Raw genomic sequence first — 24,346 nt, 5'->3', positions numbered from 1 at the left:
GTGCATATTTCTGGACAAAAGTATTAAAAGAATGAGAGATTGGTCAGCGGTTGAACCAACAGATCATGTAGATGATATTTTTTATGTTGCACACCCAAGTTTACTATGTAGTATTGAATGGTGCGTTCACCAAAGTTTACCTTCATAGTCCTTTTATATATCTGTTTTTTCAGTTGTACCTGTTCATACCAAAAGGGTTATTTTCATTCATAAAATTGAAAGCAGTCTGTCCTGTGCCTCACATTATGCCAAATATGTAGGGTCTTTTTACATTCCCCAGATTAAAAAAGGTGCTGAAATAACTTGAATTAAAACCAAGAAGTGTATGCTAATAGGAGGTTATTTTTTGTTGTTGTTTTAGCAACTAAATGCTACAAATTCAGTGAAATGCCACTTGTTTTTGCAATTTCTTGAAGGAGTTTTCAATGTTTCCTTCACTGTTTTCCAAGAATCTTAATTTTAAAACCTCTATCTTTATTTGAAGAGCTTTTATTTATAATATTCAGACACTAGCTTTGTATTCTTCATTGCACTTTCATATTCTTGTGTTACATTGCCTGTATTATGGTTGCAAGTTTATGTGAAAATGACTTGAATAAAATGTTTCAAGTGTTCACACGGTCTATTCTGCTGCACCTAGGTTCAACATGGGCCTGATCCCTTTGTCACTGAGGTCAACTGGAGTCTCTTCATTGTCTCCAGTGGTGCTTGGCTGCGGCTACATATGCGTCAAAATGGGAATGATTAAAGTTTGGCAAAGTTATAAGCACCTTATAAGTCTTATAATGGGAAGCGTCAGGCAACCAGCAGCAATATCAGCTCTGCTTAGAATACACAAGAATCCAGCACAAATACAGAACATCTTTATAAATCTTAGGACTGGGTTCCAAATTCACTTTTGGGTGTAGACCTTTAAAACTCAAGAATACTCTGGGACCCAATTGTCTGAGATGGTTCTTTATCTCATCATGGCAATTAAGCCAGCTGGGATTAGTGAAATGTATGAATGTTTTAATAAGGTGATCCTATGAAGTGCTTGGGCCTGTGCTAACTTTTGTTTCTCAGGGGTGCCTGTGCCCGCAAAAGAGGAGGGGTGAGGGCCTGGGGATTTAGTCTTTTACCCACAAATGCTTTCTTCTAGCTACAAAAAAGGAAGCAGTCAATACTTGTTTGGCAAGTGAGGTTACATGGCAAATTCCTGAAAAAATGTACAGAGTATAGTGATACCATACCACATTTAACTTATGTAATTAGGAGCAGGAAGTAAAGGTCTTCTAGTATGTCCACACAGCATTTTGGAGCAAGCCTCGGGCCTCTGAGGCTGAGCTCCAGCCCAAGCTGCAACGTCCAAGTACTGTCTCTACAGCTGTTTTTAGACCGCTAGCGTGAGCCCTGCTATCTTGCACTCACGCCAGAGTGCTGTGTAGTCACACCTTTAGTGTTTCCTGGGATCTTCCCCTCTGTAAATATTTTGAAAATGCCCATCATTCACTGTAAACTAATAAAAAGAAAATTGCTCTTCAAGAAGTATTTCCTAAGCCTAGGCTTAGTTCATCTGTGACAGAGATGGTTTCACAGCATTAAGAGAGGGTGTGAACGCAATAAGAAGCAGGGAAATCACTCCAACGTTCCCTTCATTTTGGCCGAAATTTTAAGAAGGGGGTCCTGCAACATTCTCCTTGTAACAAATCCTGTTGGGAAGTGCTTGCTGCCAGGACCCAAGTCTAAACACTCAGCGTTCAGAGGCAAAAGCATAAACAAAATGAGGGCCCCATTTGGAATTTGCTCTCCCTGGACGCCAGTCAAACCCAAAGTGACCTTCAGGCCATGATGAAAGATATTTCATTTAGGATTTGAAAACTTTTTTTGTGCTCTACTCTCTGTCTTTGAAGCCTTAGCCACCACATTATTTCTATAGTAATTGTCAGTCTGTCTTTTTAGAGTGTCAAGGAAAATAGAAGTGAATAAAAGACACTATTTAGATACAACGATGTTCTGTTACTTGGAGCAGATACACTATATTATTGGTGTGTGGTTCCACAAAGCGTATGTTATTTTGTCATTTGACTTGGGTAAAATTCTGATGTGAAGTAGAAACAAAATAAAAAGCAGAAACCAGAATTAAATTACCACATTGAAACTACACATGAAAGTATGTCCATTACACTAGTACCTAATAATACAGGAATGGTGGGATGATCTATCCTACAGCTAGATCAACATTCACACTGCACTAAGGACACACTGTTAGCAATCATCTAACCAGAGCACCAGAGGAAACAGAGCATGAGCCTAGAAACCAGTTTGAAGAATTCATTCCAAACAACAGATACCATAAGGAAATGAGTGGGCTTAGACCCTCTAACACGCCTGGCTCCATGTAAGCCAGAGAGATGTAATGGCACATCGCTAGCCATCCTGCAGTTCCTTCAGAATTTCAATTTTCATGGAAATACATTTTTAAGCTGTATGGTTTACCTTCCAAATATGAACTAACGTTGTGCTGTATTCCCAGTTCTGTACACTGCCTGAATCAACAGACTAAGGCTATGTCTCCACTGCACCTCTTATGGCGGTGTATTGGGTGTGTAGCTACAAGCCACAGTGAAAAGCAGGCTGGTACAAGCTGCAGCATGTAGCTCCATGTGTCAGTGAAATGTTCTGGCAAGGGGGAGGCAGCAGGGAAAGGCTTGGCAGCAGAGAGCTCCCAGAGCCTTTCCTCACTGCCTCCCGCACCAGAGCCTTTCCCTGTTGCTGCAGCCTTTCACTGTCGCAGGGAATGGCTCTGGCAGCTCCCTGCGGGTGGAGCCTTTTACTGGCAGGGAGCTGCTGGAGCCTTGCCTTGCCCCAAGGAAAGGCTCCTACAGCAGGGAGTTGCTGGCCAGTAGCGGAGAGCTGCCAGAACCTTTCCCCACTATGAGGAAAGATTCTGGCATATCCCTGCTGTAGGAGTCTTTCCCTGTGGTGGGGAGTGGCTCCATCAGCAGGACCCTATATTGATAAAAATAGTATTGTTGACAGGCACTGCTTGAGTGAATAGAGAGGCCCATACCCACATGGTTCAGGCATACCTTTACTCATGATCTACTGTTATTTATACCCATGTTAGGGGTGTGTGTAGTGTAAGTACTTTGCACACCGCTGAAAGGTACCTTGAGGTGTGTAGTGCCTCCCATTCATCTGAGAAGTTAATGCAGAAGTATGAAGGTGAACACAATTAAATGTCCACTTCGTTAACTATTTCACTCAATCTCTTTAGCAGAAATATCCAGCTAATGTGTTTCTCTGTCATGCTGGATATCACATAAGCTGAGACAGTCAAAATGACCTAATGGGTCTTTTCAAGCCCATAAAGCCACTGCAGGTTCTTTCCCTACAGCAGTATTTCTTCAATCCAGCTTTAAAATGATCTCAGTGATGGGGCTTTTTCCACTTCGGGTGATAAAGACAATACTCTCTCATATATTTCAGTTAGAAATTGCAAACCAATTTAATACCAGCGTAAGCATGGCCTCCTGCTGACTGCATGCCTCGAGCCCAAAACACAATACTGTGTGTCTGTGTCTAATACTCAGTGTGATTACAGGTAAGATAAGACTAGGAAGTATACTCAGAATTATTAATTAGAAAAGGCACACCTCCTGGTTCCATATTTGCATCAAAACACAGTGCACATGCCCACAAAGTAAGTGTACATTTTGCTAAAGTGATTTGTATCTCTTTCTGTGTTATTCTGTGGTAAACCTGCCCACACTGGACCTCATCTTCAGTTTTGGTGATTTGCCTGACATCAAAGAGTAAGTCAATGACAGATCTACAGATAGAACCTATAGGTCTGATCCAAAGCCCATTTAAGTCACTGGAAAGACTCCCAACGACTGCAAAGGACTTTGGAACAGGCCCTAACTCTCCTGATACTATATCTAATTCAATAATTAAATTGTATATACAACATAATTTACTACATCTGTCTCAGTTTTCAAATCTTTCAAATGGGGATAGCAATATCAGCATTTCCATAATGTTTTAAAGTAACTTTAAGTTTCTTGATTTTCCATCAGTTTTTTTTTTAAAGTATGTGGTCTATTAAGATATTTTCACTTCTAGCTATTGATACATATTTGCAACCTGAATTGCAGTTGAGCAATTGTCTGTTAATATGTATTGATACAGCGTCTCTCTTCTGTGCACAGTACTAAACATTGATTTTATTTTGAACTGTGCAGCTTGCTGCAGCTTGATAGGAGTTGCCAGTCATCTAATGTTCACACCCAAAGAAATGCCTTTTCAGTATACCAATCATTATTAAAACCAGAAAAATATGTAGGCCCTTAGACATTTTTGGGTCGGGTTGGCCATAGGTTTACCACAGAACAACACAGAAAGAGATACAAATCACTTTAGCAAAATGTACACTTACTTTGTATGTTATTTTCTGAACAGAAACTCCTGTGAACACAGTACTGAACTTCAGATGAATTCACTAGGCTCCTCAATTCAAAAGAGTTGTTCTCTTGCACAAATACAATAAAATACAGCTCTCTATAATGCAGTGCCTAGAACATTGGGGCCCCAGCCTGGGTATGGCCTTTAAGCACAACCTAAGTAGCAATAACCCATAAGACACATGGAAGGTAGTAAAAATCTGTCACACTCAGATTGCCCTTCCTCTCCACCCCCCAAAGTTACAGTAACTGAGCATCAGAATGTGGAATAATGGTTGGATTTCTCTGATCAAGGCCTTCCAGTCAAGCTCGTGAAGAATTAAAAGGTCATTTTGCAAAAAAGGAGGCTCTGATGTTTCAGATACCCCCAGGAGTACACTTAAGGTTACAAATTATAGCTATAACAAAGTCTCTTCCTGCATTCTTAACTGCCAAGAAAAACTAAATGGTCCTGGCACTCTAAGGACATGTAAACTGACGCTTCAGGATATAAACTTTTAAAAACTAGCTATATATTGTACATGATCTACATTTTTCTTAGGTTTTTAAGTTTACAAGTTTGTTTGTTTTTTAAATTTGACAATGCAGATCAGTCACTTCTAAAAATTGGAAACTTTTACCTACCTAGAAAATATTAGCTGCCTGTGAAGAAATTTTTTTATAACAGGATTACAGCTAACAAAAGGAGAGAAAAAGTTTCCTGCCCTTTATTGAAGCCAGGAAAATTGCACATCAAATATTTGTTTGGACTAGTACTAAGCCTTCAAAAAAGTTTCTTGTCTAGAATATATAAAACAGTATTCTAGATATTGCTTTCAAGAGGATGACCTTCTCTTCAAAACATGATTTTCCCTGAAGAAAAACATATGTTCAAAATATAATGAACGTAGTTCCTATGTATAGCCACTGGCTGCTGACTTAGTACAAGATTACTTTGAGTCTATTGCTACTATCTGGTATAAAAACCCCACTCTCCCGCCCCCCCCCCCCCCGCCACACACATCTACCCACCAAACCACCCCTCTTTCATACAATGAGGAATTAAAAAAAACTAAAATATCCTGGGGCACAAACTTAATTGAAATCCACATTCCTCCAAGGCTGCAACGTAATGCAGGAAGGGAGAGAACATCACTTTCGATATAAAAACCTTCCTGCTGTACGGATAGCAATGCATAGCATAGAATATCCATATTATTAATTGTGTATATGTTTTATGGAATTGATTCAGACCAATTGTATAAAGGACAGTAGCACCTAATTAAACCACGAGGAAGAGGCAGTTACAATTAAGTTCATAGATCTTTTAAAATTAACTAATATGAAAGACCTTTTAAGAAAAAAATATGGCTAAAAACCATCTCCCCTCACCCCGATCCCAGGAACTCCTAAACACTAAACTGATAGCTCCATCCAGCACAGTCAAATGCCCTTCCAACAGTTAGGATATCAAAAAAACAAGATCTTTGGAGGAAAAAAATCAATAGCATTTGATCAGATGGTACTTTTATATGCAATTTAAATTAAGTGGGGCACACTGAATTTTCCTTTCAGTACAGGAATGCTCATGACTGTGCACTTTAGTTATCAAAATTGTTGATCTAATCAAGAAAGATGATTATTTTTTAGATGGCAAGTTTTTATTGCTACCTAGAGTTTACCTTAAGCACTACTGATCTCCATTTCTGCTTGCTTCATGCATTTATGGAATTTAGCAAATGTCTTCAGAGCTAACAGTGCTCTTAACATCTTCCAGCTAAGACAAGAGTAAATATTTTGATATTTTAAACATATGCTTTAATGAACTATTTTAACAATGTTTTCTTAGATAGGAGCACTTACCCTTCCCATCTCTTCTGATATGGAAGTCCTTAAATAATTCTCTTGAGCGTACCTTACATAACGCAAAACGCCACAGAGGAAATAGAAGCAAGTCAAAACTCCCAACTACTACAGAGCACAAAATATCTCCATAAACCCCTTCTTGACTTCATTGTGGGTTTCACAGCTGGTGGCACTATAGAACTGAACTCTGAATCTGATACTATGTGACATCCCCATTAGTCAACTAATATAGCACAAACTGAGCAAATGAAACAATCTTCATTATAAACAAATCTGGAATAGCTTTTCCCTTGCTAAAAAACCTTTAAAAGACTACGTCACCGATTTCACAAGATTAGGATACTATTTAGTTTATACATGTAAATATGATTTGAAAAAGGCACTAGTTCTCAAATACTGTAAAAGGTTTACTTTCCAAACAACTTTGCACATATTATCTCAATCAAGAAGATAAATATTCTCTTTTCAATCTATAACACCAGGGTCACAAAGGTCCAGCCAAAACACAAGTTGTTACATCTCAAAAGTAGACACCGAACTCGAGGGGAACTCGAAGAATCTTCTTTAAAAATATGAATTTATATTAAAAAAGTTTAATCATCATCAAATTTAATTTTTTTCCCCTGGAATGCTGTAATTTGAGATATTTGTTCCCGACGCTTCTTGCTTGCTTCCCACGAAGGATGAAGTGGTTGCTCTAAATGCTCTTTTTTATTTTCATACTGTCTACCAGCAGCTTTAGCAAGTTGTTTTCCCTTTACCCGCAGTTCATTTTTTGGAAAAGCTGTGCATAAAATACAATAAAAAAAGCATTAAATGCAACTATGTTATGAACATACACAAAACCAGGTAATACATACTGTAAAAACCGGAAGATAAGGGTAGGTATTTACTGGAAGCCAATATAACTAAGCCAATATAGAATAAGTGAGACATACCATATAATCTCCAATATCCATTCCTAATGAGACACGCATAATATACACATATGAACACATGACTATACTTTATACTTTTTTTAAAAAATACCCAGGAAGATTATCCCTCTTCTCACAAATCAGCAAACTGACAGGTCATGAACAGCAGATATGGTCAAGATGGCAGAAGGCACTGGGGTTTCAATGCAAAATTTGGGTGGAATTTTAATTACCATGCATAAGAGTCATCACAATCTGAGTTTATTGTACAGTACACCAATGAGGGATGAGTCACTGGACATCTGATTTTAGAGTAGCACTTTCAATATTCGGTACATAATTTCTTTGATGCAGCAAAAAAATTCTAATCCTTGAAAGTGCAGAATGAGCCATAATCTGGGTAAAATATTCAAGTGGCTAAAATAATTTGCTGGGATGAACCACTTGATGAGATTAAGGGTTGTATTCCGCCACCTTTACTCACACTCAGGTTGTACCTTTTTCCATGAGTAGCTTCATGGAGTAAGATATTACTTTACGTGGGGAAAGGTGGCTGAGTACAGACCTGTAGGATGCTTGCTTTTGGTAACTATTTCAAACCATGGAAATGTATAGCATCAAACAGTTACTACAAGTTAAACGGCAAGTGCAATCCCTTGATGACTCAAACAAAAATATGTGAATAAATGTCACTAAGGGCTTGTCTCCATGAACATTTAGTTCGTGGCAAGACGGGGTGTGAATCTACGCTGCACTGGCCTGCTGCAGACTAACTGTCCATGTAGATCATGCTGATGCACATTTACATTCTTTGATCTAGTCCTCTCTGAAATGGAAGTAAATGAAAGCACATTAACATAGTTAATGCATGTCAAGAGGGTCCACACAGACAGTTTATGACAGGTTAGTAGGGGGTAGATTCTCACCCCAGCTTGCCGCAAACTAATTGTTTTCATGGAGACAAGTCCTAAACTGAAATATGAAACAAAACAGAATACCTCATTGTGATTAGCCCTACAGGCATAAGTACAGATTGACAGGTTTTACTTTTGGCATTTTAAGGAATTCAAATGGAGCAGCAGTACCATGGACACATACCTGTTCTTCTATTTTTGGAAGTCTGATAGTTAACATTTCTAAAAAACAAGAAAATAGTATTAAAGATCTTTCAAGAAAGGAATAATAATAAAATATTTGTTTGAAAAAATGGCCAGCTCCACCATACTTGCTGGATAATCTACATGGCACTAGGGTATGATAGCAATAAACAGCTTTTGCAATTGGTTAACATTAAAGTGAAACTGACATGTAAACCAATGCAAGAACTATATATAATTTATATTTTTGAATATAAAACTGATTTTGGTTGTTGGCTCATCTTGAGCTTTAGAGTTCAACTTTTATGATGGTCAGGAGCAGTTACATTGCTGTGAGCATCTTTTTAGGACTTTCTGTTGATACTGACACATGAATAACTTTCCTGAGCAGGGAAAAATTTGAAAAATGCATAATGGTCAAGGAAGAATAATGTGACTGGCTACAAAATGCCAATCCAAATACTCTGAGCAGTGATTGGCTGAAATTCTGCTCATTCGATGGAAATATTACAAGTCATAATAATTACTCTATAATTTCTATAACTGAAATGGAAAAAAGTACCTCTTCATATTTTTGGATTTCTGATCAGATCTGGACAGAGAGTTGCAAAATACTGATTCCAACTTCATTGCTTTTGCATTTGGTTTACATTCTTCTGTGATCACATCCTGCATCATCATGAACTTTGAGTCCTTTGTTTTGTTTAGTAATGCTTCTTTGAGTCTTTTCTTTTCCTTTGCTGAAGAAAGGTCACTATCTGCCACTTTCTTCTTCTTTTTCTTTACTTTGCCAATGAAGAAATCGTCATCACTATCAGTATCTTCAGAATCGGATGACTGGTTATAAAACCTCTCTTCCGTGCTGTCATCAAAATACTCCTTGTTATCAAATTTTTCCATATCACTGACATCACTGTTTGATTTGTTTGTTATCCTGAACTTGTTCGCACTTGTAAGTTTTTTTCTTTTTGGCAAGTCAATTGTTATTTCGGTTTGATCCTGAACTACTGCATGTTTTTCTGAAGTTTGTAATGACAAATCACCTGGAGAATCTGTTCTTTCAATTTCTAAAGTTTTCTGCTCACATTCTCTCTCGCAGATTTGTTTATTTTCTATGTTAGTGGCTGTTTTCACATTCACCTTTGTTTTAGCGTCTTGCTGTTTTAGAACCAGTGTATGTGTCTGGTTATCTACATTGCTATTAGACTGTTGCCTCAATTTAGGCTTTTGAGAAAGCTGTTCTTCTGATTTATGGTCATCTGAAGATTGAGTTTTAGGTGGCTTCCGTCTTGCATCCTTAAAGGCTTTTACAGCAGCTACAAAAATAATAGCAAATAGAGTTATTGCAGCATCACGACAGTACACACATTAGTTAAAATAATGCTCAAGGGGCTCTGACACTATGTTTGCAAGTTAGATCCACTATGCTGAGCAAGTATGAGATATTTTTGGTGCCTTCACTAGATCATTTAGAAAGTAAAAGTAGGGGCTGAAAATGGCTTGAAGTAATGTCAAAGAGGAAAAGCGGGGAAATCAGAACTGAGTGAGGGCTCCAACTGCATGCAGCGAACTTCTCAGCATCAGATGATTTTCATTGATTCAAGTTAATGTTAGATGATATTTTGAGTGTGGAAATCTGCAAACACACGTTATATACACACACACGTATAATCATAGGCACCTAGCAGTGCCTGTTATTAGCTAAGGTTATTTCCACCATAACCTTTTTTCATAAGCTAATTTTTTTCTGAAACATTCACCCTTTGGCTTGGAATTTTCCATATCTGCTCTTTGCCCAACAGAGAGCACCAACCAACATGTCTCAACCTTCTTTTAGCCTATATCTAAACCGTACACCATTAGCGGTGGTGTGTAGGGTATGTGAATGTTGTGGTGAAAAACGAGCTATGTCCATACTGGAAATGGTGCAAACTGCTTTAGCCTACTTTAAAAACCCCAGCCTTAAATACCTCCAATATAGAGTCTTTATAGAATCAATATAGGTGTTGCTCTAAACAGGATGCAGCACCAATTCAGCAGAGACTTCTGGATTTTATGAATCATATAATCCCCTCTGTCTGCAAGCTGCTATACAACTGAGAGTTTTAGACCTATTAACCTGCTAAGCAGTTAATATTACAAAACTATTTTAGGTCTGTGACTTCATCTCAGCTAGCTGGCTTAAATTCGGTAATACAAATGTGTAACAGTACATACACCTATTAGCAAACAGTATATACACCTAATAGCAAATACTATTACTCTGGGTTAAAAGCAGAGAACAAACATGGAAGCAATTTAATATAAAAAATGACCAACATATTCAGGCTATAATAAGCCAGTTTATTATTGATACATGACATATTCGTTATTTTTATATATATTCATATTCATTTATATTCTTTTTATTAAAAATTCAGTTCCTTACAGAATACAGGACGCTTCAGTGTTCAGAAATTAACTGTAAAACGTTTACAATTCATCTGTGCGGTTACGACAAACATCCCTATTTGAGACAGAGTAATTATATTACCTCTTCCAAAACAACATTTTTAAGGGATAGAACAAGATAATGTTCAAATTCCTGTATTTGTTTGTGCACAAGATGAGACTGTCTATTTCATACCTTTAATATCAGCAATTTTTGTCTTCAACAGTGGGTGTGTTGCTAGTCTAGCAGTCGCTCTGTCAGCTGCAGTGGAATTTGGCTGTATAAAAAAATGAAAAATAAATAAGAAATGTTGTATGGTGATAAGGTGGTTGTGTAGATTTTCCTGATCCATACTATAAGACACACTAGTGACAGTGTATAGCCCTCCCAGCCCACTAAAAAACAAAAACTCCAAGACAATGAAAGTTGAAATGTTACCAGGCCTGCACACCTCACATTTGTCTTAAATTAAAATCTCACGTCATCCCAAGGAGCATGAAAGAATTTGACTATGGGGCTACCGATAAGAACATTACAAATATGCACCATTGCAATTGCCCTATTATTAACTATGAGTGATATTGTGATGTTTATGTTTAAGAATAGATTGTCTGCACATCTTCCAGGCTTGAACAACACACTACAATTTTACATTCACTGCATATTTGCTATATTGGTCTACAATAATTCAAAAAAGGCGGAAGAGGACTGTATACACAAGGCCACCTTCTCTTGGCTGGAGGGGTAATAACTTAAGTCAGATAATATTGTTCATCTTTTTTTCATAGAGCTCTAGAGACTAAATTTTGAAGTCATTACTATTATTTCCAATAGAGCTCACAATGTATTAGATGCTTTCCAAACATGAGACAACATTGCTCCTTGTCTCCAAGGACTTTCCAGTCTAAAAGGCAAACAGATGAAGGGGTAGAGGAGAAACGTACAAAGCTAAGTAAGGTAGTCAAAGTAGCAAATAGCCACATCTTAGTAGCACAGTTTGAAAAACACAACACACTTGTGTTTTTTTAAATAGACGTTATGAAAAAGCTGTGGATAAATAGGAATAAGCAACCACCTGACTTCTTGTAGGAGTCACAGTAGAAGTTAACTTTCAGGAAGTATCTGAACATGAAGAAGGTAGTAACCTTGTGGACCAGCTCAAAGAGGGCATTCCATTTGCATGGGGTGGTTTGGATAAAGGAATAGAGATATTTGTGAGAGAAGCAGGTGGAATGAGGCATCAAGGCTGGCATTAGTACAGCAGAGGAGATAAGGGAAGATGGATAAAGAGATGGGTGGGTAAGTGTTAAGTGCAGAGTTATACAGGGTCTTGAAGGCAAAGGTAAGCTTAAATTTGATGCAGCTGAGCAGAGAAAGCCATTGGAGGGATTTAAAGAGCAGGTTAACATGGTCAGATTGAAAGGCAAGGATGATATTGGGGTTTGTGTTTTTGTATGAAGAAATAAGGGAGACAGAGGACAATTTGGGTGTCATGGAGGCAAAAGGAGGAATTTATAGTAATTAGGGTAAAAGTACTATGGGATGGTGTTTCTTTCCTCTCCTAGCCTTGTGATTTTCAGTTCCTAGTTCTTTGTATGTTGAAAGACAACAGGCAGTTATTAGAAAGATTGTTCTTCAGTCACGACATTGTCCTCACTTTACTGCAAAGTTCTTAATAAGCAAAACTGATTGGGAAGGCATATCAGATCCAGGATGGATTTTGTGGGGTGAAGGGGAAAGAGACACCAAACCCAGTACTGCTAATAGCCCTGTGTTCATCACCTTGAATGTGGGAGACCCAGGTTCAAGTTCCTACTGTGCCTGGTTTGGAAGTGAGTGCCCTAAATGTCAAGCTATTGGCAACACTAGGGGTATGTCTACACTACGAAATTAGGTCGAATTTATAGAAGTCGGTTTTTTAGAAATCGTTTTTATATATTCGAGTGTGTGTGTCCTCACAGAAAATGCTCTAAGTGCATTAACTCGGCGGAGTGCTTCCACAGTACCGAGGCTAGAGTCGACTTCCGGAGTGTTGCATTGTGGGTAGCTATCCCACAGTTCCCACAGTCTCCGCTGCCCATTGGAATTCTGGGTTGAGATCCCAATGCCTGATGGGGCTAAAACATTGTCGCAGGTGGTTCTGGGTACATATCGTCAGGCCCCCATTCCCTCCCCCCCTCCGTGAAAGCAAGGGCAGACAATCGTTTCACGCGTTTTTTCCTGAGTTACCTGTGCAGACTCCATACCATGGCAAGCATGAAGCCCGCTCAGGTAACTGTCACCGTATGTCTCCTGGGTGCTAGCAGACATGGTACTGCATTGCTACACAGCAGCAGCAACCCACTGCCTTGTGGCAGCAGACGGTACAGCACGACTGATAGCAGTCATCATCATGTCCGAGGTGCTCCTGGCCATCTCGGCCAGGAGCGCCTGGGCAGACATGTGCGCAGGGACTAAATTTGGAGTGACTTGACCACGTCATTCTCTTTAGTCCTGCAGTCAGTCCTATTGAACCATCTTATGGTGAGCAGGCAGGCGATACGGATTTCTAGCAGTCCTACTGTACCATCTTCTGCCAGGCAGGCAAGAGATGAGGATGGCTAGAAGTCCTACTGCACCGTCTTCTGCCGAGCAGCCATGAGATGTGGATGGCTTGCAGTCCTTCTGCACCGTCTGCTGCCAGCCAAAGATGTAAAAGATAGATGGAGTGGATCAAAACAAGAAATAAACCAGATTTGTTTTGTACTTCCCCCTCTCCCCCGTCTAGGGGACTCATTCCTCTAGGTCACACTGCAGTCACTCACAGAGAAGGTGCAGCGAGGTAAATCTAGCCATGTATCAATCAGAGGCCAGACCAACCTGCTTGTTCCAATAAGAACAATTACTTAGGTGCACCATTTCTTATTGGAACCCTCCATGAAATCCTGCCTGAAATACTCCTTGATGTAAAGCCACCCCCTTTGTTGATTTTAATTCCCTGTAAGCCAACCCTGTAAGCCATGTCAGTCACCCCTCCCTCCGTCAGAGCAACGGCAGACAATCGTTCCGCGCCTTTTTTCTGTGCGGACGCCATACCAAGGCAAGCATGGAGGCCGCTCAGCTCACTTTGGCAATTAGGAGCACATTAAACACCACACGCATTATCCAGCAGTATATGCAGCACCAGAACCTGGCAGAGCGATACCGGGAGAGAAGGCGACATCAGCGCGGTCACGTGAGTGATCAGGACATGGACACAGATTTCTCTGAAAGTATGGGCCCTGCCAATGCATGCATCATGGTGCTAATGGGGCAGGTTCATGCTGTGGAACGCCGATTCTGGGCTCGGGAAACAAGCACAGACTGGTGGGACCGCATAGTGTTGCAGGTCTGGGACGATCCCCAGTGGCTGCGAAACTTTTGCATGCGTAAGGGCACTTTCATGGAACTTTGTGACTTGCTTTCCCCTGCCCTGAAGCGCATGAATACCAAGATGAGAGCAGCCCTCACAGTTGAGAAGCGAGTGGCAATAGCCCTGTGGAAACTTGCAATGCCAGGCAGCTACTGGTCAGTTGGGAATCAATTTGGATTGGGCAAATCTACTGTGGGGGCTGCTGTGATGCAAGTAGCCCACGCAATCAAAGATCTGCTGATATCAAGGGTAGTGACCCTGGGAAATGTGCAGGTCATAGTGGATGGCTTTGCTGCAATGGGATTCCCTAACTGTGGTGGGGCCATAGATGGAACCCATATCCCTATCTTGGCACTGGAGCACCAAGCCGCCGAGTACATAAACCGCAAGGGGTACTTTTCATTAGTGCTGCAAGCTCTGGTGGATCACAAGGGACGTTTCACCAACATCAACGTGGGATGGCCGGGAAAGGTACATGACACTCGCATCTTCAGGAACTCTGGTCTGTTTCAAAAGCTGCAGGAAGGGACTTTATTCCCAGACCAGAAAATAAACTGTTGGGGATGTTGAAATGCCTATAGTTATCCTTGGGGATCCAGCCTACCCCTTAATGCCATGGCTCATGAAGCCGTACACAGGCAGCCTGGACAGTAGTCAGGAGCTGTTCAACTACAGGCTGAGCAAGTGCAGAATGGTGGCAGAATGTGCATTTGGACGTTTAAAGGCATGCTGGCGCAGTTTACTGACTCGCTTAGACCTCAGCGAAACCAATATTCCCACTGTTATTACTGCTTGCTGTGTGCTCCACAATATCTGTGAGAGTAAGGGGGAGGCGGGGTGGGAGTTTATGGCGGGGTGGGAGGTTGAGGCAAATCTCCTGGCTGCTGGTTACACACAGCCAGACACCAGGGCAGTTAGAAGAGCACAGGAGGGCACGGTACGCATCAGAGAAGCTTTGAAAACCAGTTTCATGACTGGCCAGGCTACGGTGTGAAAGTTCTCTTTGTTTCTCCTTGATGAAACCCCCCGACCCTTGGTTCACTCTACTTCCCTGTAAGCTAACCACCCTCCCCTCCTCCCTTCGATCACCGCTTGCAGAGGCAATAAAGTCATTGTTGCTTCACATTCATGCATTCTTTATTCATTCATCACAGAAACAGGGGGATGACTACCAAGGTAGCCCAGGAGGGGTGGTGGAGGAGGAGGGAAGGAAAATGCCACACAGCACTTTAAAAGTTTACAGCTTTAAAATTTATTGAATGCCAGCCTTCTGTGTTTTGGGCAATCCTCTTTGGTGGAGTGGCTGGTTGGATGGAGGCTGGGTGTGGAGGCTATGGAACTTGGGGAGGAGGGCGGTTGGTTACACAGGGGCTGTAGTGGCAGTCTGTGCTCCAGCTGCCTTTGCTGCAGCTCAATCATACACTGGAGCATACTGGTTTGATCCTCCAGCAGCCTCAGCATTGAATCCTGCCTCCTCTCATCACGCTGCCGCCACATTTGAGCTTCAGCCCTGTCTTCAGCCCGCCACCCCTCCTCCCGGTCATTTTGTGCTTTCCTGCACTCTGACATTATTTGCCTCCACGCATTTGTCTGTGCTCTGTCAGTGTGGGAGGACAGCATGAGCTCAGAGAACATTTCATCATGAGTGCGTTTTTTTTTCTTTCTAATCTTCACTAGCCTCTGGGAAGGAGAAGATCCTGTGATCATTGAAACACATGCAGCTGGTGGAGAAAAAAAAAGGGACAGCGGTATTTAAAAAGACACATTTTATAAAACAGTGGCTACACTCTTTCAGGGTAAACCTTGCTGTTAACATTACATACATAGCACATGTGCTTTCGTTACAAGGTCGCATTTTGCCTCCCCCCACCGCGTGGCTATCCTCTCAACCCTCCCCATGGCTAACAGCGGGGAACATTTCTGTTCAGCCACAGGCAAACAGCCCAGCAGGAACGGGCACCTCTGAGTGTCCCCTGAAGAAAAGCACCCTATTTCAACCAGGTGACCATGAATGATATCTCACTCTCCTGAGGATAACACAGAGAGATAAAGAACGGATGTTGTTTGAACGCCAGCAAACATACACTGCAGTGCGTTGTTGTACAATGATTCCCAAGTACGTGCTGCTGGCCTGGAGTGGTAAAGTGTCCTACCATGGAGGACGCAATAAGGCTGCCCTCCCCAGAAACCTTTTGCAAAGGCTTTGGAAGTACATCCAGGAGAGCCGCGAATGCCAGGGCAAATTAATCCTTTCACATGCTTGCTTTTAAACCATGTATAGTATTCTGAAAGGTACACTCACCGGAGGTCCCTTCTCCGCCTGCCGGGTCCAGGAGGCAGCCTTGGGTGGGTTTGGGGGGTACTGGCTCCAGGTCCAGGGTGAGAAACAGTTTCTGGCTGTTGGGAAAACCGGTTTCTCCGCTTGCTTGCTGTGAGCTACCTACGACCTCATCATCATCATCATCATCTTCTTCTTCGTCCCCAAAACCTGCTTCCGTGTTGCCTCCATCTCCATTGAAGGAGTCAAACAACACGGCTGCGGTACTGGTGGCTGAACCCCCTAAAATGGCATGCAGCTCATCATAGAAATGGCATGTTTGGGGCTCTGACCCAGAGCGGCCGTTCGCCTCTCTAGTTTTCTGGTAGGCTTGCCTCAGCTCCTTCAGTTTCACGCGGCACTGCTTCGGGTCCCTGTTATGGCCTCTGTCCTTCATGCCCTGGGAGATTTTGACAAAGGTTTTGGCATTTCGAAAACTGGAACGGAGTTCTGATAGCACGGATTCCTCTCCCCATACAGCGATCAGATCCCGTACCTCCCGTTCAGTTCATGCTGGAGCTCTTTTGCGATTCGGGGACTCCATCATGGTCACCTCTGCTGATGAGCTCTGCATGGTCACCTGCAGCTTGCCACGCTGGCCAAACAGGAAATGAGATTCAAAAGTTCGCGGTTCTTTTCCTGTCTACCTGGCCAGGGCATCTGAGTTGAGAGTGCTGTCCAGAGCGGTCACAATGGAGCACTCTGGGATAGCTCCCGGAGGCCAATACCGTCGAATTGTGTCCACAGTACCCCAGATTTGAGCCGGCAAGGCCGATTTAAGCGCTAATCCACTTGTCTGGGGTGGAGTAAGGAAATCGATTTTAAGAGCCCTTTAAGTCGAAATAAAGGGCTTCATCATGTGGACGGGTGTAGGTTTACATCAATTTAATGCTGCTAAATTCGACCTAAAGTCCTAGTGTAGACCAGGGCCGGGTGGGTTTCTCTCCCACATTCCATATCAGAATAAAAAAAAAATTTCAAACTCTCCAACTTCTTTGGAAACAAATGTTTTCTGGCCAGCCCTAGGGAAAAAGTTACAAAATAGTAAGGGAAACTCAACATCTTAGCAGAAGACCATACTGTTTAGGTCATATTTCTTGTTTGAGGAGATGATTTTCTGGGCTTGCCAGCAATTTTCCTTCTCCCCAAGTCCCCCATATCGCAGAAATCTTTCCTCAGGTCAAGGAGGGCTTGGAAAATGTTCCCTTTGCAGACAGTCTGCGATGCTCTGAACATTGGCCAGAGGAGATGGTCCAAGAGACATACATGTTCCGTCTCCAATGGGCCTCAGCTGGCTTACTCGCAGGCTGGTTTGGCCTAGAGAACTAGAAGCCAAAATCTAGATCCCATGTGACAACAGTGTATTCTGCTCCCAGACTACTGGGACAGCCTGCTCACATTGCTGAAGATCAAAAGGTATTTTCTTTGGAGATTTTTCTATAGCTGGAAAATGTATTTTTGAACTTAATTAATATACTTTCCCCCTCAGACGCTTCCTGTGGGTTTAGAAAGTGTATACCATAAAGTTCACAAAGCAGCAGTAGCTTCTGTGCAACATCTGGTGTTCTTTAATTCAAGTATTTATGGAAAAGGGTTTAAGTTTATTTGCCAGTTTATATGGAATACTCACATTTTTCTTATAGAAAAATACTCGCAAACACTATCTACATTAGGAGATAGCAGCCATAAACATACAATGTGACATTCTTATCCTTAAACACTTCCTATTTCTGGACTTTTTGGCATATCCAATCTTATGGAAAAACAAATTGAACATAAGAGTTTTATAGTACGAAAAACACTGACAGAAAATCTAATTTAGAAGGAAAAATGTTAAATCTACCCACAGAGGAAAAACACAACACTAAATCTGATTATTTATGAAAATGCTGGAATGGTAAATATTTATTTGTATGAAGCCATACTATTTCTTGTACCACTTTTCACTAATGTGTGTCTTTCATGCAAAAGTCTCAGTATTTTCAAAAGTAGACATTATCCCCATTTTACAGACTGAGAAACTGAAGTACAGATTAGCCCCAGTGACTTACCTGAAGTCATAAAGCAAGTTTCTGGCATGCAACAATAAAATCCGGTTTTCCTGGCTCTCTATCAAGAAGCTTAAACTTACAAAACCTAATATTTACTTAGATGTGCATAAACAGAAATTTTATTTTTTTGGTATTTCTATAGTTGTCTTCTATCCAATATATAATATGTCAAACTAAAAACAATGCTAAAAGAATGTAAAAGTTGCAATGAGAAACTCAAACTATCAGGAAATGCTTAAGGCTGCATGAACAATCACATCTCTATCTTCTTGTACGTATGCATTTATGACAATACCTAACTGCATCACCACATATTATTTCCATAGGATCCTCCTCCCTCATTCAGCATCCAGTCTGGGAGGTGCAATGTGAATAAAGGAGTCGAGTAATATATTTACTGTTCAGTGACTGGCTCCTTCTGTACTCTACATCCAACCTGGGCAGTCATGAGATGCCAACATTGTCTGGCTATATGGAAAGAAGACAGGAGATATGGGATATAGGTCTAATCATGCAGCAAACTTTATTATCAGATGCCTGGGACTATCCAGCAGATAAAAAGTGTACAGTGCAGGTAATCTCATGTTTATTCCATAATTAACCAGGGGGATTTTACCAGCTCCCCCATTTTTCCCATTCATGTCCCTCCAGGAAATCCATTGCTGGGACCTTACCATCCACCCCATCCTCACAGGAGGGTTAAGGTGGGCTATAATAATAGGGGTTGGCTCCCTGCCGTACCAATCATAGGAGTCCCCAACTGCCCCCTGTTCACTCCTTTACCAAACAACTTTTTTTAAGTCCTTTCCCAAGCCATTTATCCGGTCACTGTATACTTTTCCTATGGAGTAACTGCACTGAACATTTGCCACAAAGAGGCAAAAACCATTAGCTTGGCTGCTCCTCCCCAAACCTGGTAAGATTCCCAGACCTCACCTAATGTCCTCTTTTAGATCAGTCAAAAACACGACAGCACCTAAGTCTGAGCGGTGAACCCCATCCTCCCGAAACAACTCTGGTGATCCATATACTATGCCAGGATGTGAAATTACTGCCCCCTTATTCACATACTTCCTGGCCTTGTCCACCCTGGGGGGATAATGGCTCCCTGCCAGACCCTGTGCTGAAGCATAACTGACCATGCAAAGTTAACTCCTGGAAAAATTTTAAGGATCAGCCTCAAGTCCCTCCTTGTTCTGAGCATTAGTTTCACCCTTTTAAGCATTCCCAAATTGTTTCCCACAATGTGTACCACAATTATATCTGGTGGCCGGTGATGGGCCCACACAACATACATCAGCGGTATCAGCTGATCCCATAACATGCCCCTCTTTGGACACCAATGAGTACTGCTTCACCACAGAAGCCCAGCTGCGAACGCTCGAGCAACTCAGATGTGTGCCTATGTGCCCAAAGGACAATACTGTGCCTGCAGATCCACACTGCTTCATGCAAAAGGGAGGGGTAAGGCACAGGGCTGTCCCTTTTCAATCCCTCATTCCCGGGGGATGAGTCAGCAACCTCGCTGACCCTTTGCAGCAGTTTTCCATCTCCCCTTTCCCCCAAGCCATAAAGCATAGTTCCCTTGTTCGGCCAGCCAGTCAAATACCCCTCCGCTTAAAGGTGCAGGGCGGTCATTTTAACAAGGGGCTCCTTCAAAACTTTTTGGCTCACTAATGGCACGTCTACACTGGCAAAGTTACAGCACCAGCAGTTACAGCGTCGCTCAGAGAGCGCATAAGGAAAACCCCTGTTGTGTGTTCACACTGACAGCTGCCTGTGCAATTGCATGTTCACATTTGCTGTACTATTTTGAGTGGTGCACTCTGGGCAGTTATCCCACAGAGCACCACTTTCTCTTTTGACAGTAAGACTTATGAGAAGGCGGAGGGGGTCGTGGGGCATCCTGAGTCTAGTCCCAATGCCCCGTGATGCATTGCTTCGCATCCCAGCAAACCCTGGGCTTCATCTGCATTTGGTGCCATCTTTCAACAGTTTGTGTACTGTGGGCGCTGCCTCTTTCAGGCTGCAGGAATGGATCCCGAACTGCTGACGGGTATGCTGCTCGCTCTGATCAACATATCACGAGTGGCAGTGGAGTTATTCCTTAAACTACAAAGGCAAGAGTAGTGCGACGTTGATCTAGCCATGCATAGGAGCTATGACACGAGATTGCTTGTGACTTTCAGGGAGGTGCTGACCACAGCGGAACACCATTTCTGGGCTCGGGAAACAAACACTGAGTGGTGGGATCAAATCATGATGCACACCTGGGATGACTAGCAGTGGCTGCAGAATTTTCGGATGAGGAAAGCCACATTCATGAGACCGTGTGATGAGCTCGCCCTAGCCCTGCGGCACAAGGACATGAGAATGAGAGCTGCCCTGTTATTGGAGAAGTGTGTGGCAACTGCACTATAGAAGCTGGCTACTCCAGACTGCTACCGATTGGTCACTAACCAGTTCAGAGTGGGAAAGTAGACTGTTGGACACATGTTGATGGAAGTGTGCAGGGTCATTAATTGCAAAGGGTATTTCTCAATGGTTCTCCAGGCACTTGTGGACGTTGCCCGGACATTAACACAGGCTGGTCCAAAAAGGTGCATGACGCACGTATTTCGGAACACTGGCCTGTTCAAGAAGCTGCAAGCAGGGACTTTCTTTCCGGACCAGAATCACAGTAGGTGAAGTCGAAATGCCCATTGTGACCCTTGGAGACCCTGCCTACCCATTAATGCTGTGGCTTATGAAGCCGTACATGGGGCAACTTGACAGCAACAAGGAGCGGTTCAACAACAGGCTGAACAAGTGCAGAATGACTGGAGTGTGAATTTGGCCATTTAAAAACCCACTGGTGATGCCTGTATGGGAAGCTGGACATGGCCAATGACAATATTCCTATGCTTATAGCCGCGTGCTGTACGGTCCATAATATTTGTGAAAGGAAGGAATCGTCTGTTAACAACTACCATGTCTAGTTAAGCTCCACAAGTGACATTTTATGCTAGTTATACAAGCTAATTTTCAGACTTGCAAACTATATGTTGTGCGGAACCAAGAACACCAGCATTGGCTCCTCAAGTTCTGAGCTGGGGATGGGGAAGTAGGCAATGGAAGAGAGAGAAGTGGATTGCAGCAGCTGCAGGATTCCCACTCAGTTGACCCAGCCTCCTCAGCTCTTTATGCAATATTGGAGCAGCTGCCAAGGGTCAGGGGTGGTCTGGAGTGTAGGGACTACATGGAGTGACTTTCATAAGCTTTTAGCAGCACTGTAGGTGAGACGTTCCACTTGCAGCAGCTGCCTGAGTGAGCAAACAAGTCAGCATGAGCATCAGTAAATGTCAACAGAGATGACCCTAGCATTTTTGAGTAGATTTATGAAATGTTTTCAGCTGTAGCTGACATCTATCCATAGGGGTGCTGGAACAATTTATATAGTGGGGGTGCTGATGATGGAAACCAGGCATTTGGTGTTTCTTATTACTACTTCAAGCCAGGAGGTGTGGCAGCACTCCCAGCACCCATAGTTCCAGCACTACTGTCTGTCCACTGTGATCACACTGGCCTAAGGATTTTTTGGAGGGTTAGCAACCTGATACTTCTCAGTAAAACCCAAACTTCACTGAACCATTTCACATAAGAAGTCAATACATGCAGGAAATCTTACGGTCCCCTTTGGTTTCTGTCAGTTACCATTTTCAAGGGAATCTTTGTAAGGGAAAAGCCTAGAGCAGCGGTTCTCAAACTGACTGGCATCAATGCTGTTGACTCTTCTTTTTTGGTGGAGTCTGGCACCCAGGTGCAGGCTTGAATATCCAACTTTCTGAGCACAGTTGAAGAGTAAGCGAGTTGCCCTGTTCTATATGCGTGGCCTGAGACCAAGGCTAACCACTTTCACACATCCCGTGCATTTAGCCCTGTTCCTCTTATAAAGTGAAGTATATCCCAAAAATGCTGGAGGCTGTGCAACCTGTCCTTCAATTATACTACATCCACACCTGTCTCCTTTTTCTCCCATCAAAAATGAATGACTATACTTGAATATGTAAATGAGTTTCTATCATGGTTTCTCACCCCCTTCTTTCATCAAGCATAGATGATGAAACTAGGGGTGCTGCTGCACACCTTGGCTTGACAAGGATTCCATTATATACAGGGATTACAGTTTAGTTCAATGGTTCTGAGCACCCCCATCATAAAAATTGTTCCAGCAACCATGTCAACAAGAGGATTTTCCAAGATGTATTCCCCTCTCTTCTTCCAAGAGGATTTTCAAGGATGTATCCCCTTTCCTCTTCCAAGGGGATTTTCAAAGACCTAACTTCACTTCCCATCAGAATTTTGCAAATGGTTTTCATGTGAAAAAGTGCCTTTTATAGAGGTTTTCTTTGCAGGATTTGATGTAAAAAATATTCACTGTACCAACATTTTCACAATAAAGGGAAAATTCAGAGACATGAAATTGCCTGGAATGAATTCAGAGTTTTTTTCCTTAAAATTTTGAAAAAAAAACAAACCCAAACCCTCTTCCCCATACTCTTAATTGGATTTATATTAGTTGACCTGGTAGTATTAAGACAACATAATATATTGAACCTCTATAATTAATGTCTTCCATGAGACGTCAAAGCACTTTACAAGCCTTAATAGCTTTAGAATACAACAAATGGTCAGTGTAGTTCCATTGGATTAATCTGGCAAAATTAATTTATCTGCCCAACAACTCTGTGAGCTCGGCGATTATTTTTTAGAGTGGGAAACAGTCATAGAAAGATTAAGTGATCTATGACAGAGCTTAGAATAAAAATCAGATCTCTCAAGTGCAAGTTCTGTGGTGATCTACAAGCCATTATTATTCTCAACTTCTTCTTTTTGTCCATAAAATCAACACTACAACTGGTATTATAGTGGGAAACCACAGCAAAGAGTTCTAGGACAGGGCATGCACATAATCTGAGTTACCTACCCATACACAGAGTTTATGCTTCCAGGCCTAAATTGACACAGCAGTCATGTTGATTGGTATTTTATGTTGTTTTTCACGTGGAAAAATTCCCCACTCGAAACTAGGTGGGTACTATACTCTTCATATTTGACTTTACACACAGCTCTGCTAGGTTCCTATCAATAAATTCAGTAATATATTAGAAAAAGCATTAGTATATTACATATTGTAAGAATTCATATAGAAGAGGAAGACAGCAGTGGTATTTGTTCATCAGGATTACATATTTGTACATTTCTTTGAAAAGTTAAAAAACTATGTCATTGCTAAATATTTTTACTCTTTGGTTTTTGCTGTGCTGAACAAAACTTGGCAAAAAACAGGAGCAGAGGAGATGCTAGTACTTAAAAAAACAGGCAATCCGTAAAAATAAGGAGATTAACAGTGATTGTGCTGCATCAACACAACATGGTCAAATAAGAAGGCTGAGCAAAAGATTGTATGTACAGTGCTTGTAAGTGGATAAGAAACTGTAAAGAATATGTAGAAAAATCTTACTAAAAAGATGTTACAAAACTGGAATGAAATCTTGAGGCATACTATAAACATATAAATAAAAATAATTTCTTAACCATTTCACAGCTGATCTGAGAGCATCACACTGATGCTTCACCTTTTCTGGAGAGCAAATTGTGAAACTGGCCTATCAATACATCAGTACCTGATCATATAGCACTAAAAAGTGAAAATGGAGAAAAGCCAGGTTAGAGAGAACTAGAGCAGGAAGTTGCTTCTAACAGGGAGTTGGATGTCTAAGCATGATGGGAACTGGCCAAACTCAACAAACTCCAAAAGAAAATTCTGAACCTATTATTGTTCTCACTGTTTCACATTACCACCCACTATA

The 24,346-nt window shown here is 41.7% G+C and overlaps 1 protein-coding gene across 8 annotated transcripts in view; it reads right to left on the bottom strand.

The window, feature by feature from the left end:
• Positions 1–6,063: 6,063 nt before the first annotated feature.
• Positions 6,064–24,346, bottom strand: part of SRFBP1 (serum response factor binding protein 1) — a 134,137-nt gene continuing 115,854 nt past the window's right edge. For 4 of the 8 annotated variants that reach the window (XM_075128621.1, XM_048849401.2, XM_075128620.1 and 1 more), the window contains 4 exons: positions 10,931–11,012; positions 8,867–9,620; positions 8,306–8,343; positions 6,064–7,074 (listed from right to left, as the gene is read on the bottom strand). In XM_075128621.1, the coding sequence (XP_074984722.1) occupies positions 6,884–7,074; positions 8,306–8,343; positions 8,867–9,620; positions 10,931–11,012 (1,065 nt within the window). In that variant the 3' untranslated portion in view covers positions 6,064–6,883. The remainder of the gene's footprint in view (positions 7,075–8,305; positions 8,344–8,866; positions 9,621–10,930; positions 11,013–24,346) is intronic. The other 4 variants (XM_048849399.2, XM_048849398.2, XM_048849402.2 and 1 more) reach the window with 1 other exon arrangement.

The sequence above is a fragment of the Caretta caretta genome, chromosome 5, assembly GCF_965140235.1.
Source record: "Caretta caretta isolate rCarCar2 chromosome 5, rCarCar1.hap1, whole genome shotgun sequence".
Taxonomy (NCBI): Eukaryota; Metazoa; Chordata; order Testudines; family Cheloniidae; genus Caretta; species Caretta caretta.
Note: the sequence above shows the minus strand (reverse complement) of the source record. Positions and strands in the feature narration are given on the sequence as shown.